This window comes from Danio aesculapii, chromosome 4, assembly GCF_903798145.1.
Source record: "Danio aesculapii chromosome 4, fDanAes4.1, whole genome shotgun sequence".
Lineage (NCBI taxonomy): Eukaryota > Metazoa > Chordata > Actinopteri > Cypriniformes > Danionidae > Danio > Danio aesculapii.
Genome location: NC_079438.1, coordinates 40,954,793 through 40,970,111, shown reverse-complemented (window position 1 = coordinate 40,970,111; position 15,319 = coordinate 40,954,793). Strand labels below are relative to the sequence as shown.

At 34.7% G+C, this 15,319-nt stretch overlaps 2 protein-coding genes across 2 annotated transcripts in view; one reads left to right on the top strand and one right to left on the bottom strand.

Annotated features, from left to right (window-relative positions):
* The window catches only part of LOC130223005 (plexin-C1-like), a 31,749-nt gene extending 28,039 nt beyond the window's left edge, over window positions 1–3,710 (bottom strand). The window contains exons 1-10 of the mRNA XM_056455656.1: window positions 2,778–3,710; window positions 2,188–2,313; window positions 1,888–2,022; window positions 1,646–1,746; window positions 1,305–1,413; window positions 1,062–1,221; window positions 842–944; window positions 669–762; window positions 466–498; window positions 60–193 (exon numbers count right to left, since the gene is read on the bottom strand). Of these exons, the coding sequence (XP_056311631.1) occupies window positions 60–193; window positions 466–498; window positions 669–762; window positions 842–944; window positions 1,062–1,221; window positions 1,305–1,413; window positions 1,646–1,746; window positions 1,888–2,022; window positions 2,188–2,313; window positions 2,778–3,668 (1,886 nt within the window). The 5' untranslated portion in view covers window positions 3,669–3,710. The remainder of the gene's footprint in view (window positions 1–59; window positions 194–465; window positions 499–668; window positions 763–841; window positions 945–1,061; window positions 1,222–1,304; window positions 1,414–1,645; window positions 1,747–1,887; window positions 2,023–2,187; window positions 2,314–2,777) is intronic.
* A 3,306-nt stretch (window positions 3,711–7,016) lies between these two features.
* On the top strand, window positions 7,017–14,206 carry LOC130222485 (plexin-C1-like). Its single transcript, XM_056455057.1, has 15 exons — window positions 7,017–7,928; window positions 8,131–8,256; window positions 8,384–8,518; window positions 9,887–9,987; window positions 10,115–10,223; window positions 10,308–10,467; window positions 10,761–10,863; window positions 10,942–11,035; window positions 11,209–11,241; window positions 11,518–11,651; window positions 11,751–11,930; window positions 13,101–13,209; window positions 13,603–13,773; window positions 13,851–13,991; window positions 14,119–14,206. The coding sequence occupies exons 1-15, from the start codon at window positions 7,017–7,019 to the stop codon at window positions 14,191–14,193; spliced, it is 2,583 nt and encodes an 860-aa protein (XP_056311032.1). The 3' UTR covers window positions 14,194–14,206.
* The last annotated feature ends 1,113 nt before the right edge of the window (window positions 14,207–15,319 follow it).

The following is a 15,319-nucleotide window of genomic DNA, read 5'->3' as shown; positions in this document are numbered from 1 at the left end:
AGTCTCATTAATCTGAATCTACACACATTCATTTACTAAACACAGACACACAGTCTCACTCTTTAACAATACAGTCCAGATGCCCCTGAATACGGATTTTGGTGACAGAGTTCAGGTTTCTTCCTCTTAGTAAAACATTGTTTCTGCCATGAAAAGAAACCTTGTGGGGCTCTAAAGAGAGAATCTCTGGCTCCTACAAAACAACAATAGTATGCAGTTCTTGTAAATATTTTAGAAAATTAAACACACACACACACACACACATACATAAGCATAAATAATGAAGATTGTGACAAAAAAATTTGCTAACAATAAAAAAGGTTTTGCTTTTTTATTAGAAAATTGTTTCTAAAAGTGTAACAAATTTCAGATTGCTATAAAGTAATCTTATTTTTTAAAACATACTGAAAAAACTAGCATTCTTATCATGTGAAGCTGGACATAAATATTCATAATGAAACTTACTTTGTACTCAGAGTGTAGATCCTTACATGCATCCTAAAAAGCAGAAAAAAAGAGTCTGTTCATTTACTTTGCGAGTTAGCTTCAGTAAGCGCAATGAAATTTCTGCTATCAATTGTGCTTTTATCGCCAAAAGATTTAACTCTAATCTATTACCCAATCTGCATAAAATAAAGCATTGGACTGAATGAAACACATTGCCTCACCTGAATGTTTAACTGTGATCCACTTGCATGTGTCCAATCACAACGCTGGGGTGAAGAAGACCAGTGACACCCAGATGAGATACACTGCGCACACCTGTGAAAATGCACAAGACCTGTGTTAATAACCTGAGAAATCTGCGTTAATATTCAGGTAGTGGATTTAATTTTCTTACTGTGTATAGGAAACATTTAGTGAATTATCAGTGATACTGGAGCAGTTTGTCAACATCAGCATCTTTGTGATCTTCTGATCCTCAACAGTAACAGTAGCAGACACTTTATATAAATATAAACAGATTTTTTAAATAAGTTCAGGACTACAAAAATATTAACATGACAACATAAATACTCCATATAATATTATATACACAATTTCTCTGAGGTAGCACTGACCTCCAGTATTTAGTAGCTGATTAGAAAAATTACAGGAGCATTTTGGGAAAACTGCAGTCAGATCAGATCCGTTACATATGTTCACTCTTGCACTGCTGAAGACACATGAGAAGGCAGGATTTCCTGTGCTCTCCAGACTCAAAGCAAGATGGAGAGTAATCTGAGGAGGAGAGGGCAATAGCTGAATAAATAAAAAATGTAAATGTTTTCTATTTGATAATAAGCAAAGATCATAATATCAACCTTTGTAGAAGATTTCTGTGCCATATGAAAAGAAAGCAGTTCCGTCTGAAGAGAGTTTTTTGGAATGGACACCCATGAAGAATTTGAGCATTCATCTCGAATGGAACATCTAAATAAAAACAGCAACAGCACTTAAAAAACTTTCACACACTTCTTTTCATGTCTACTGTATACTGGTAATAAATGACAAGATATAAGCTGCTGAAAAAAAGGGAAACACTTTATGTAATGTATGTTAACAACACAACGTAACTCCAAGTGTTCGCTTTATTTTTTCAGCAGCATATAAGTGCAAATGCATCCTAGAGCAGTTATAATGTGTTACAGACTGGCTGGCTGACCTCTGCGTGTTCACACACCAACCACAGAGAGGATCCTTAGCCGATCTGCAGTCCTTCAGAGTGCTGTATTTAGCACAGCGAACCACAGACACTCTTCTTATCTACAATAAAAAACATTACCAAATATAATTAGGAATGATGTTTCAAGCACACCAGCAAGGAATATGAAAAGTCTTGTACTACAAAGCTTAACTCAGTAGATCATTTTTCGGCAACTTTTGTGTATACTAAATTTTCGTCACCTGTTTCCTCAGAGCGATGTAGATGTGTTTGGAATCTACAGGATCAAAGTGCATTCTGGGAAACACTGCTCGTTCATCATCAGATTTATACAGCACTGTTGGACAGCCTGGTGTGTAATTCTCATCCAAAACCAGCTGCAGAAATCAAACAGAGAGTAAATGCAATTAAATTTTATTTAATAATAGATTTTGTACATTCAATGCAAAGCTATAGTTAGTAATAGGCCTAAATAATAAGCAGGAATTTCGACATCTCACTGAGGCTGGTGAGAAAATCATAACGATAGAGAGGTAGCAGACCTTTATTAGTTGACCATCACTGTTTCCCATGAACAGCAAAATCCAGGATCCACTTCTAACTGCTGCTACTGATGACATTGAGCTGGACTTCAAGACCACAGAGAACGGCTGAAGTTCACTATCACTCTGAAACACAAATTAGCCAACTAACCATAGAATGTAATTTATCTTAGCTAAATGCATTTCAGGGTGACGCAGTGGGTAGCGGTGTCACCTCACAGCAAGAAGGTCCAAAAAATACGCCATAGGTGAATTGGGTAAGCTAAATTGTCTGTAGTGTATGTGTGTGAATGAGAGCGTATGGGTGTTTCCCAGTAAAGGGTTGCAGCTGGAAGGGCATTCGCTGTGTAAAACATATGCTGGATAAGTTGGCGGTTCATTCCACTGTGGCGACCTCAGATAAATAAAGAGACTAAGCCGAAAAGAAAATGAATGAATGAATGAATGAATGCATTTCACACACTAAAAACCAACTAGATAATTAAAAATGCAGTTTTCTTGATAGTAGCTAAATATTAGCTTTATTCTATGGAAATGCAAGTAAAATGTGCATACAAATGATTTAAAAACATTGTTTGACTGTTTCCAACCTCAGAATCACACGTCTTTTCTCCCTGAGTGCAGAAATCTTTGACTCTGCCTTGAATGCGGCTGATATTATACAGAGCCACCACGGTGTTCTCTGGGTCCTCCTGATCCTGTGCACTGAACACTCCTGCCCAAATAACAGCCTTCTCTGAGGGAATAACAGCAGAGGAGACCAGCACTGGACGAGCTTTATCACCGCAGCACTTTATCACTGCAGACTGAAGAGATTTGAAGATTTCACTCTTTGTGCTTTTAGAGCTGTCCATCCACAGGACATGAACTTTCCTCTCAGAGTCAGTCTTTGTGTTGACAAATAAGTACAAATCTGAGGACGAATCTCTCTGGAATCCATCAACAAACTCCACTTCTCTCGCGGTGCTCTGAATGGCAGGATCTGACCCTGCCTCGTTATAAGAGAAAATACCACCTAATTGAGACTGTAAAGTGTTCCGCAATCTAAGAACGGGATTTTTCGGGTCGAGCTTTTTCCCAATCAAAAGGTATCTACTCTTGCTTGTTCCCGCAATAAACGCTACAGACTTCTCACTTTCTTTCGGACCTATAAATAATTTACTTTCATAATAAATACTGTTTGTAATGTCATTTATATCAAGAACTTCGCAGTATCCAACTTCATAAGTCCCACATGTAATCAGGGTGCCGTTGTTGTCAAAAGGCACCAGAATGTTGACTGGATGAGTGTTATTATTGATGCCATTCTTCTTCTTTTCTTTAGAAAGATCGTGTCTCATCTGATGCAGTCGATTCTCAGTAAGAACAAACAACTTACTGTTACCAACTACAAAGTCCTTGATATCTCCATCAAAATCCACCACATCACTGCAAATGCAGTATTTCAAAAATACAAGTACTCCAAGCAAGTATCCTCTCATCTTGCATATCTGAAGAGCAGCTGAAGTGTGCAAAACTCTCAGATGCGCTGCTGCTGCTGAAGTAAATGGAAGTGAAAGCAGCGGTTCTGATGATGTCAGAAACGTCCGCGCAACACGGCAGCAAATCTGCCCTGATTGCGACATGTAGATGTTTTGTACGTTTTAACATTTAGCAATCAATCACTTTTAATGATCAAGCACAAAAGAAAATGCGAGACAAAAACGAATCTTGACTTTTTTTAGACTGCGCACTTTTTATTCAATTCTTGTATTTTTACGTAGTTTTGCAGTACTGCTGCACCCTTGTGGTATGAAACAGCTTTATGGTCAGATTAAATTGTCATTTGGACACAATTTGCCATTTTCAATAAGCATTTCAAATTAGCTTTTTATACGCACATCTAAATTTTAGATCGCAGATTCTTCAAGTGAGGTTATTTTTTTTACATTAATTTTATAATGATAAACTCCACTGTAACAATGCAAGCAATCACTTGTAGTAGATACTGTACACAGTGCTCATAGGCTGTAGTTTGTCACCATCTACAGGCATTATAACAGATGTACATAAATAGGCAGCAAAAACCCATCAATAGGCTGTTAAACATAGGGATTATTGACCAAAATAGTTTTAACTTGCTTACCAGCAGGCTTTCCTTTTCAAGTAGAGCATTGCAGAATATTTTTAACAGAAACCTTGGTTATTCGCAAAACTAAAAGCCAATTGTTACCAGCAGTTTGTCACTTTAAAAAGGCTATTGATTATACGTTGATGTTTTATAAAGTAAAATGGCCCGTCTGAACATTCTTTATCGTGCTATTACTGTATTACAAGCCAAACATACAGTATACTCCCGAGTGTGTAGACTATAGTTTGGAGCATGGGTGCCATCTTATTTGAGAAGTGTTCAGTCAACAAATTTGAACACTGATAAGTGAAATGCACAAACTAATAATAAACAAGATGTTCCTTTTATTTAACTTCAGCAACCGACGGCAAGAACAAAATGGACAAGATCATAAAGCTGGTGTTGTTTTCACAGCCTGACAAATATTTTTATGAAAGTTTATGCAAGACTATTGAAATTGCACTGAAACTGCTTCTTGTTCATTTAACTTAAAATAAGCTAATTCACAATTGCAGTTCATCACCTTTATTGTGTTCAATCCATTTAAAACGTCAAATGTGAATTTATACAAATCCATTTAAACCGATTTTCATAAAATTTTTTAGCTTCCAGCTTGCTGCGTAAATGTTGAAAGTAAGTTTTATGTTATTTAAATAAAAGAAAAAATCATGTTGTTGGTTATTATTGGATGAACCAATGATAAACCCACTGTTTACCTCTGTGACAGATATGATCTTTTCTCCATTTTATTAATACAATTATAGTTTAAGTAGAGTGAAGAGGCATTGCATTCATTTGCTTGTAAAATTTACTTGTAATACTTGTGAAAAAAATACAAATACATGTGTGTGTGTTGTTTTTCCCTACACAATGGCTATGTAAAAGAGCACGAAGACAATAGTAGAGATCCAAACACAGTTTCTTTAGAATGGCCAGACAAGCAGGGATCAAAAAACAGGGGCAAACATCTGTAACAGAGGTAAATCCACAAAGAGTAAACCATAAAACAAGCAAAAGGTCGAGGCAGCAGAACAAGTCATTAATCCCCAAAACAGTCCAAAGCAAAAACACAAGAAAAGTGCATGTCTAACGCTGAAGTTTTAGTGGTTACCACTGAGTTACAGATACGATTCTGAGTTTTTCTAATTATTCTTCATTCATAATTATTATTATTTACTATTTGCAAACATTAAGTATGAATAATGTTGTAAAGCATTTATTAATCATAGTTCAACATTTACCAATGCATTACTAATATCAACAGTTGTGTTTGTTGACATAGGTAATGCACAGTAAGTTAACATGCACTAACATGAACTAATGTTATTTAACTTAAATAACATTTATGAACGTTAACAAAGATGAATAAATACCATAATAAATGTATTATTAAAAGTTTGTTCATGTTAGTAAATACATAATTTAACATTAACGAATGAGTCATTATTTTAAAGTGTTACCGAATTATGCATCATTACATTTAAATACTTACAAATATATATATATATATATATATATTTTTTTTTTTTTTTTTTTGCTTGTTGAGAAAACAATAGCATAGCTGTTATTTATGGAAGCCCGTTCCCGCCCCTGAATAAAAAAAATTAAGTGAACAAAAAAATTTATTAAAAAAAAATTAAAGTCAGAATTCTGAGTTATAAAGTTGCAATTCTGAGTTATAAAGTCAGAATTCTGAGTTATTAAGTCGCAATTCTGAGTTATTAAGTCGCAATTCTGAGTTATAAAGTCAGAATTCCTAGTTATAAAGTCAGAATTGCAAGTTATTAAGTCAGAATTGCGAGTTTTAAAGGAGTTTTTTGTTATGGCGATTAGCCATAAATGAAGTGTTAAAGACTCTTTCTGTAGGTTCTCTGCTTGTCGTGTGGTATGGATTCGCAGCCCAGTTTACCAATAAAGGCCAGGAATACACAGTATTTGGTTGACACTTTTACTGAACTGAAATATAAACTAATACAACCCTTTTAGTTTTAGCCCTTTATAATGTCTATGTACGATATGTCTGCAGCTCCCAAGTACACCATACGAGGACACTCTTGCAATAGGAAACAAATAACAGCTGCGATAAATCATATAACTGTTACACATATAATAGATAAATAACAATGAAATCCTAATTTTAGACTTTGAGGAATCACACAACCTATAGCTAGTTTCGGGCGCTCTGTTTAATGCTTTATAATTGCTATTTAGACCAAATGGTAATAATAAAAAAAAAAAAGAACAAATCCATACGAATAAATAGACAGCCTAGTTCAACTATATATTTCCTTTTTTAAAGCGTGATAAACATTAAAAAGTCAGATATAGGCTTTATGTTGTGATTATGAGCTAATGTGCATGCGTCTTTAAAACTCCATTTATGGCCAGTCGGCATAACAGGAAACTCATTTGTAACTCGGAATTCTGACTTAATAACTCGCAATTCTGACTTTATAACTCAGAATTGCGACTTTATAACACAGAATTGCGACTTTATAACTCGCAATTCTGACTTTATAACTAAGAATTCTGACTTAATTTTTTTTTTTCAATAATTTTTTTTATTCAGTGGCGGGAACGGGCTTACATAGTTATTAGACATGGTCATTGCATATCAAAAAATTATTGCATTCATCTCAGATCTTTCACCTATACTTCACCAAACGCCTCTGAGCACAGTTCAACATTGATCTCGTCAGTTCAGAAGCAGCAGTTCAACATGAGAGGATACTTACTTGGAGTACTTGTACTTCTGAAGTACTGCATTTGCAGTGATGTGGTTGATTTTGATGAAGAAATCGAGAACTTTGTAGTTGGTAACGGTAAGCTGTTTGTTGTGACTGAGCATCGACTGCATCAGATGAGACACGATCTTTCTGAAGAGAAGAAGATGGACATTAATAATAACACTCATCTAAACAGAGTCAACATTCTGGTGCCTTTTGAAGACAACGGCACCTTGATAACATGCGGGACTTTTAATAATGGATATTGTGAAATTCTTGATATAAATGACATTACAAATAGTATTTACTATGAAGATAATATATTGCTAGGACAAGAGACACAAGAGAATGAGAAAACTGTTGCTGTTATAGCAGGTTCAAGCGGCAGTAGATACCTTTTGGTTGGGAAAAAGAGTGAAAAATCATCACAAAATCATTATTCCATTGCTACACTGTGGAACACTTTACAGTCTCAGGCTTTTGGGATTTTTTCTATCATAGGGGAAGGAGCACAACCTTCTATCCAGACCAGTGCGAGAGATGTGGCGTTTGTTGATGGATTCCAGAGAGATTCGTCCTCAGATTTGTACTTATTTGTCAACACAAAGACTGACTCTGAGAGGAAAGTTCATGTCCTGTGGATGGACAGCTCTAAAAGAAAAAAGAGTGAAATCTTCAAATCTCTTCAGTCTGCAGTGATAAAGTGCTGCAGTGATAAAGCTCGTCCAGTGCTGGTCTCCTCTGCTGTTATTCCCTCAGAGAAGGCTGTTATTTGGGCAGGAGTGTTCAGTGCACAGGATCAGGAGGACCCAGAGAACACCGTGGTGGCTCTGTATAATATCAGCCGCATTCAAGGCAGAGTCAAAGAGTTCTGTGCTCAGGGAGGAAAGACGTGTGGTTCTGAGGTTAGTAACCGTCAGTGTAAACAATATTTTCAAATCATTTGTATACACATTTCACACACCTTTACAAAGAATAAAATGAATATTTAACAACTATCAGGAAGAAAATGGCAGTTTTTAATTATCAATTGGGTTTCTATTATGTGAAATGCATTTAGATAAGATTAATTACATTCTATGATTAGTTGGCTAATTTGTGTTTCAGAGTGGTAATGCACTTCAGCCGCTCTCTGTGGTGTTCAAGTCCAGCTCAATGTCATCAGTAGCAGCAGTTAGAAGTGGATCCTGGATTGTGCTGTTCATGGGAACCAGTGATGGTCAACTGTTAAAGGTCTCTTTCACCTCTATCTTACACACACGTCTTAGTTTTCAGTAGTCTCACTGAGTAAATTTTTTTGTTGTTCCTTCATCTTTAGCATTTTAACCATAAGATGATTATTTAGTATTTGTATGTCTAGCTGGTTTTGGATGAGAATTACACACCAGGCTGCCCAACAGTGCTGTATAAATCTGATGATGAACGAGCAGTGTTTCCCAGAATGCACTTTGATCCGGTAGATTTAAAACACATCTACATCGCTCTGAGGAAACAGGTGAGCATAATAAAATTCGATACTTAATTTTAAAAATATAACTTCAAATATCGTTATTTTATTGTTGTACGTTTTATATACTGCCAACCCTTTACACAACTCATTATTTTTTCTGATTCTGACTGTAATGTAATGAGGTGCACCTTTTTGTGAAGCTGCTTTGGAATGATAATTATTGGGAAAAGCACCATACAAGTAAACTTGGATTGAACTGAACTGATTTCAAACAACATGAAAAGGCACTGACCTCATAAATTAATTCAGGGTCTGTTTACACCTGGTCAATTTATGCGATTTCTCAGATATCTGACTTGTAAAAATGGTTCCATTTACATTTGATCATGTAAATACGTATCTGCTAAACCAGTGTTTCTCAACCACATTTTTGTAGGACCACCAACACTACATATTTTATGTCTTCTTTGTCACACCCATTACAAGTCTTTCAGTCTCTGCTAATGAGCTGATGATAAGGTATGTTTGGTTAAGGAGAAATGTGGAAAATGTGCAGAGCTGGTGATACTCCAAGAACGTGATTGAGAAACACTGCGCTGAACAGATGATCCAATCATCATATGCTCCACTATATGCAAACTTAACTAGGTTACGTCAATTAAAGCATCCTATACACCTGCTAATTTTATTAATTACAGAAACATTAGCTATATTTCTTCTTTGGCATGCAAATTATTGTATATCAGTGGCAGATTTAGGCATGGAAATGTGTTGCAGAGGGTGGCACAGCAGTCGGCGGGGCGGCTTTAATAACCCCTATTTTTTTATTCTGTTTCTGTCATACAGATATGCGCAAGACATCATTCAAAACTGTAAAGGGTTCACATTCATTTGTGTATAGCCTACTCTCCCAAAAACTAAACACTGTTCCTTTGTAAATGAATGAAACGCTAGATTTTTCTATTGTTTTTTCTATTGTTTTTAATGCTGCCATTTGATATTAATTCAACACTTTAATTTTGTAATTTCACTGTCAAAATTAAAATTAAATGAAAAAAAATTAGATAAAGCAAAACAAGCATCTCAAACTGTTATCTGTGGTGTTTCTGTTGCTTATTGCATTAGCGCTGTTATATCTGACGCCAGCCCGTATCTCACATGGTTTATTTTTTTACAATTTGGGAGGAGCAAAATTCACATATGTGGTTTCAACAACCGGGTGCATTTAGAGTTTTTTGGTTTAGTCTATAATACGCTCCAGAGGTCCAGAGGTTTGAGCAATTGGATTTATTGCCATCTCAAATGCGTTTCTCCATTTCATGATCAGATAGCTGTCCGATAAGAAACCCATGAAGTAACCAGGTTTAAAGAGCCCTTAAAATGGATGTGTTTCCGCTCATGTTTTTGATGTAGATAAGAAGAGTGTCTGTGGTTCGCTGTGCTAAATACAGCACTCTGAAGGACTGCAGATCTGCTCTTGATCCTCTCTGCGGCTGGTGCGTGAAAACACAGAGGTCAGTTTCACTTGTGACAATTCACACATGATCTTTGCTTTCCGTTGCATCTGCACAACGCCTTATTGTAGAGCAGAGTGCAGCCCTTTCTATAAGTGAAAGTTTGTGGTATGTTTTTGTTTTCCAGATGTTCCACTCATGATGAATGCTCAAATTCTTCATGGGTGTCCATTCCAAAAAACTCTCTTCAGACAGAACTGCTTTCGTTCCATATGGCACAGAAATCTTCTACAGAGGTTTATATTATTATCTAAAATTATCTGTATGTTATTACTAAGAATTACTTTTTTATCAATCAGCTATTGCCCTCTCCTCCTCAGATTACTCTATATCTTGCTTTGAGTCTGGAGAGCACAGGAAATCCTGCCTTCTCATGTGTCTTCAGCAGTGGAAGAGTGAACATTTGTAACGGATCGGATTTGACTGCAGTTTTCCCAAAATGCTCCTGTAATTTTTCTGATCAGCTACTAAATACTGGAGGTCAGTGCTACCTCAGAGAAATTGTGTGTATGATGTTATATGGAACATACATATACATATACATATATATATACATATATATATATATATATATATATATATATATATATATATATATATATATATATATATATATATATATATATATATATATATATATATATATATATATATATTATTATTTTTTTTTATTTTTTTTTTTTAAATTATTTTATTATTATTAATATTATCTTAATTCATATTAAGATTTTTATAACCATTTTAAGATTTTAAATTCTATTTAGGTTTTAAAGTGTCTGCTACTGTTACTATTGAGGATCTGAAGATCACAAAGATGCTGATGTTGACAAACTGCTCCAGTATCACCGATAATTCACCAAATGTTTCTTATACACTGTAAGAAAATAAATCCACTACCTCAATATTAACGCAGATTTCTCAGGTTATTAACACAGGTCTTGTGCATTTTCACAGGTGTGCACAGTGTATCTCATCTGGGTGTCACTGGTCTTCTTTATCCCAGCGTTGTGATTGGACTCATGGAAGTGGATCACAGTCAAACCTTCAGGTGAGGCAATGTGTTTCATTCAGTCCAATGCTTTATCGTATCCACAGTGGGAATAACTTAGAATGAAATTTGTTTTAATTTACTATTATATAAGACATATTGCACTGTCTGAAGCATTTACTCAATATAAATAAGTTCTCTTTTTCTACTAAACTTTCTTTTCTACTTTTTAGGATGCATGTAAGGGTCTACTCTCTGAGTACAAAGTAAGCGTTAATCTGAATATTTATGGCCAACTTCACATTTTAGGAAGAGGAGCTTTTCTTTTTCAATTTTCCCATCAATGATTTGAAGATTTGTTTCACTTTTGAGGACCAATTTAGTTCCTATTAGCAATATGATCATAACTCATTAAAATGTGATCAAATTAATACATTTTATTTAAGACTAATTTATATTTACATTACAATTTTCTTAAATAGATATTTCCCCTCTTTTTGCTTTGCTGTCTTTTATTAAGTGTAACATTTTGTGTTTCGTAGGAGCCAGAGATTCTCGTTTTAGAGCCCCACAAAGTTTCTTTTCATGGCAGAAACAATGTTTTACTAAGAGGAAGAAACCTGAACTCTGTCACCAAAATACGTATCCAGGGGGATCTGGACTGTATTGTTAAAGAGTGAGACTGTGTGTCTGTGTTCAGTAATGTATAGTAAACGAATGTGTGTTGATTCAAATAAATGAGACTTTATAAATGTGCATAAATGTTTTCCTCCAGATCTCCAGTGTTTGACAGCACCAATGAAACTTTAAGGTTTCACATTCCTCCCAGTGAAATTAAAGGAACGGTGAAAATGTGTGCTATTACCCCTGACGACCGTTGTCATGGTAACAGCATCATCACTTACAGTTCCCAGCCCAGATGCACAGGAGTACAGCCTAGAAACAGCTGGAAAAGGTAAAACCATTTTAGATTAGTTTAACGCAACGTTTACAAGAATGTTCTTTATATGGAAAAAAAGTTTTGCAAATGAATGATCTCTACAAGCAGAAATAAATGAAAGAAGAAGTGAGAATTGCTGGTCATTTTCTTCAAGTGTTGTCTTATTTCTGAGAGCTGCACACTGTAAATCCTAAGGTTGTCTTTACTTAAACAATTAAAGTTGACTGAACATAACTTAAAATGTAGCATTTTGGTCTTATCACTTAAAAATCTGAGTTAATTTAACTTATGTACTATGAAAATGCTTAAACTTAAGATTTCAAGTGTAGTGAGCTCAAAATCATAATTAATCCTTTGAAAAAAAAAATAGGTCATTTTCACAAATGACTGTAAAATTCTAAAATGTGCAACCTTTTAAAAGCAAGGTCTTTTTTTAAATCAGAAAACAAATGGCTTCAGGTATTATTATTCATCATAATGTAAATAAACGGCTACTTATTTTTTGTTTAAAATTTATTTAAACATTTTTTCATGGTATATTATTACACACACGCTTGCACACTCATTCATATATATATTATATATATATACATACACTGAAAATCCTAATAAGTTGACTGAACTAAATTAATTGAGTAAACTTGTTGCCTCAATTTAATTGAGTAATAGAGTCTCCCAAAACTTGCATATTTAAGTTTATTTAACTTGCCGGTTTTGTAGACTATACTTAAATTGTTCAGTTCACCAAACTTATTACTAAGTTTGCTGAACAGAACAATTTAAGTATAATCTACTTAAGTACTAAGTTTGGTGAACTGAACAATTTAAGTATAGTCTACAAAACTAGCAAGTTAAATAAACTTAAATATGCAGGTTTTGGGAGACTCCATTACTCAATTAAATTGAGGCAACGAGTTTACTCAATTAATTTAGTTCAGTCAACTTATCAGTTTTCAGTGCAGTTTACACATTTGACCTTAAAATAGCCTGTAGTTTATTAAAAAACAAAACAGAACAACTTTTTGCCCTATAGGTTTTACTTCCGTTGTTTGCAGAAATGTGCTGCATTGTACGTAATGTGCTTTGTTTTTGTAAAAGAAAGTGTATAAAGTTGGGCTGAATTCAGATATTGATACTCTAATTTAACCATATTTATGAAGTTGTATGTAATATCTTTTCATTCAGTGGCGGAAGAAAGATTCATGTTCAGGGGACCAATATGGAATATGTGGAGTCAGTTATTGTCCACCCTTCTAATAGAGTGCTGGAAAGCCAGTATGACACAAGCTCAGGGGTGAGACATGGCTTAATATCTTCTACAGCAACACACAACACTTCATCTTCCTCTTCAAACAGCGTATGACCACTCATGTAGTGAGATTGTGTTTAGAAATATTTTTCATTTCTAAAACGAAGATGGACTTGTTATTTTCCTTTAGGTTCACTTATAAAAATTTTGATTTAGTCATGCTTTAGATTGATCGATATCTATCACAGTTTGACATCACACTGATGAAGAAGTAGAAAATATTAGCAAGTAGTCTGACAGTGAGAAGGAATTTTTGAGTTAATAAATTTGCAAAATTGCGATTAAAAAAACATTAGCAAGATACTCATAGAGAACAATTTTTGACTGAATTTAATCCTTCACATTTTTAGCGCTATTTATCATCTCTTTTTCTTTTAGAGCATGTGGTTTTACTCTCCCCGTTATGAAGGCAGTGATCAGTTTAGTTTGACAATGAATGTTGGAAACTCCACTGTAGCCTGTGTGCATGATTTTCCCTACAAGCCTGATCCAGTATTCACTGGATTCACTGCATTACAGGTGGCTCATGATCTACAGGTGAACATACAGGTAAAGAGTGACAAAATAGCAGTTATTATTATTATTACTATTATTATTTTTGCTCATTTTGGATGTCTCTTACTCAGAAAAAGGCAGATATGTTGAATTTGAGCATGAGGGAGGTCAATGTAATGGGAGATCAGATTTATCAGTGTGTTTTGGAGAGGATTGAGTTCAATGCCATCATCTGTATTATTAAAGGACAGTCAGGAGTCGACTCCATCACTGTAAGTTTGTTTTAGATCATTCTAATTTTTAGGTAAATCTATAGATATAGAAGGCTATAATCTGACTTGATGGTTTCTTTAGTGACTTTTCAGACATAAAATTTTTACTCGTCTTTTGTGATTTCAGATTACGATCGGGAGTTATGCTGTCACGATGGGAAGTGCGAAATTCTGCCTTAATCCACATAATACAATCAGCTAAGTATGAAGAAGCAATGAAAACATTTACTCAGTATATACAGTATAGAGTAAATGTTTTCATGTGCCTTACAAAAAATTCCTTTCTTTGAAGAATTACAGATTTGTGCATTGTGGATGTCCATTAATATTCTTCTTTTCATTATTTTATTATGTTTTAGTTTTAATTACCACACTTATGTTGTGTTATTGGGCTTTAATCACTGAGAAGCCAATGTATACAAGTATTGTGTAATTTGAAGACATTGTTATTATTTTTAATGGATTTGTCTAATCAAACTTTAAAACTATGTATGCGTGTAATAATATTTTCTAATAAATCTTTGAAAATAATATTATTTTACAATAATATTTTCATTCATCATATTGCTTTACATCATAGCCACAAGCCTAACTAAAACATTATAGGACTATTTTCTATACTGTATACCTGTCAATTAAATTAATTAAATTAATTAATGTCATGTCAGGGGCGTCACGGTGGCGCAGTGGATAGCACGATCGCCTCACAGCAAGAAAGTCTCTGGTACGAGCCCTGGCTGGGTCAGTTGGCATTTCGGTGTGGAGTTTGCATGTTCTCCCCCGTGTTGGCATGGGTTTCCTACGGGTGCTCCGGTTTCCCCCACAGTCCAAAGACATGCGCTATAGGTGAATTTAATAAACTAAACTAAACTGGTCGTAGTGTATGTGTGTGAATGCAGGAGTGTATGGGTTTTTCCCAGTGTTGGGTTGCGGCTGGAAGGGCAAAACATATGCTGAATAAGTTGTCGGTTCATTTCGCGCCCTCGGTGGCAACCTCTGATTAATAAAGGCACTAAGCCAAAAAGACAATGAATGAATGAATATCATGTCAGATCAATCCAGCAGGTGGAGTAATATACTTTTTATAAGATCAACTGTATAAATAATCAATCAAAAGTTCCTACAAGAGGACTGTTCTGCTATTTAGTACCACAGTACATTATTTTGGAGAAGAATGTTTATATTGATCATAGGCAATTTAATTTCATTATCTGAATATCTGCTATTAACCAAGTGTTATCACCGCATAATGCATGTGCTTATTAAAATCATGACAAATAAATGAAATCCACTGGAAAGAGTCTGGTCTGATTTAAATTATAGGCACA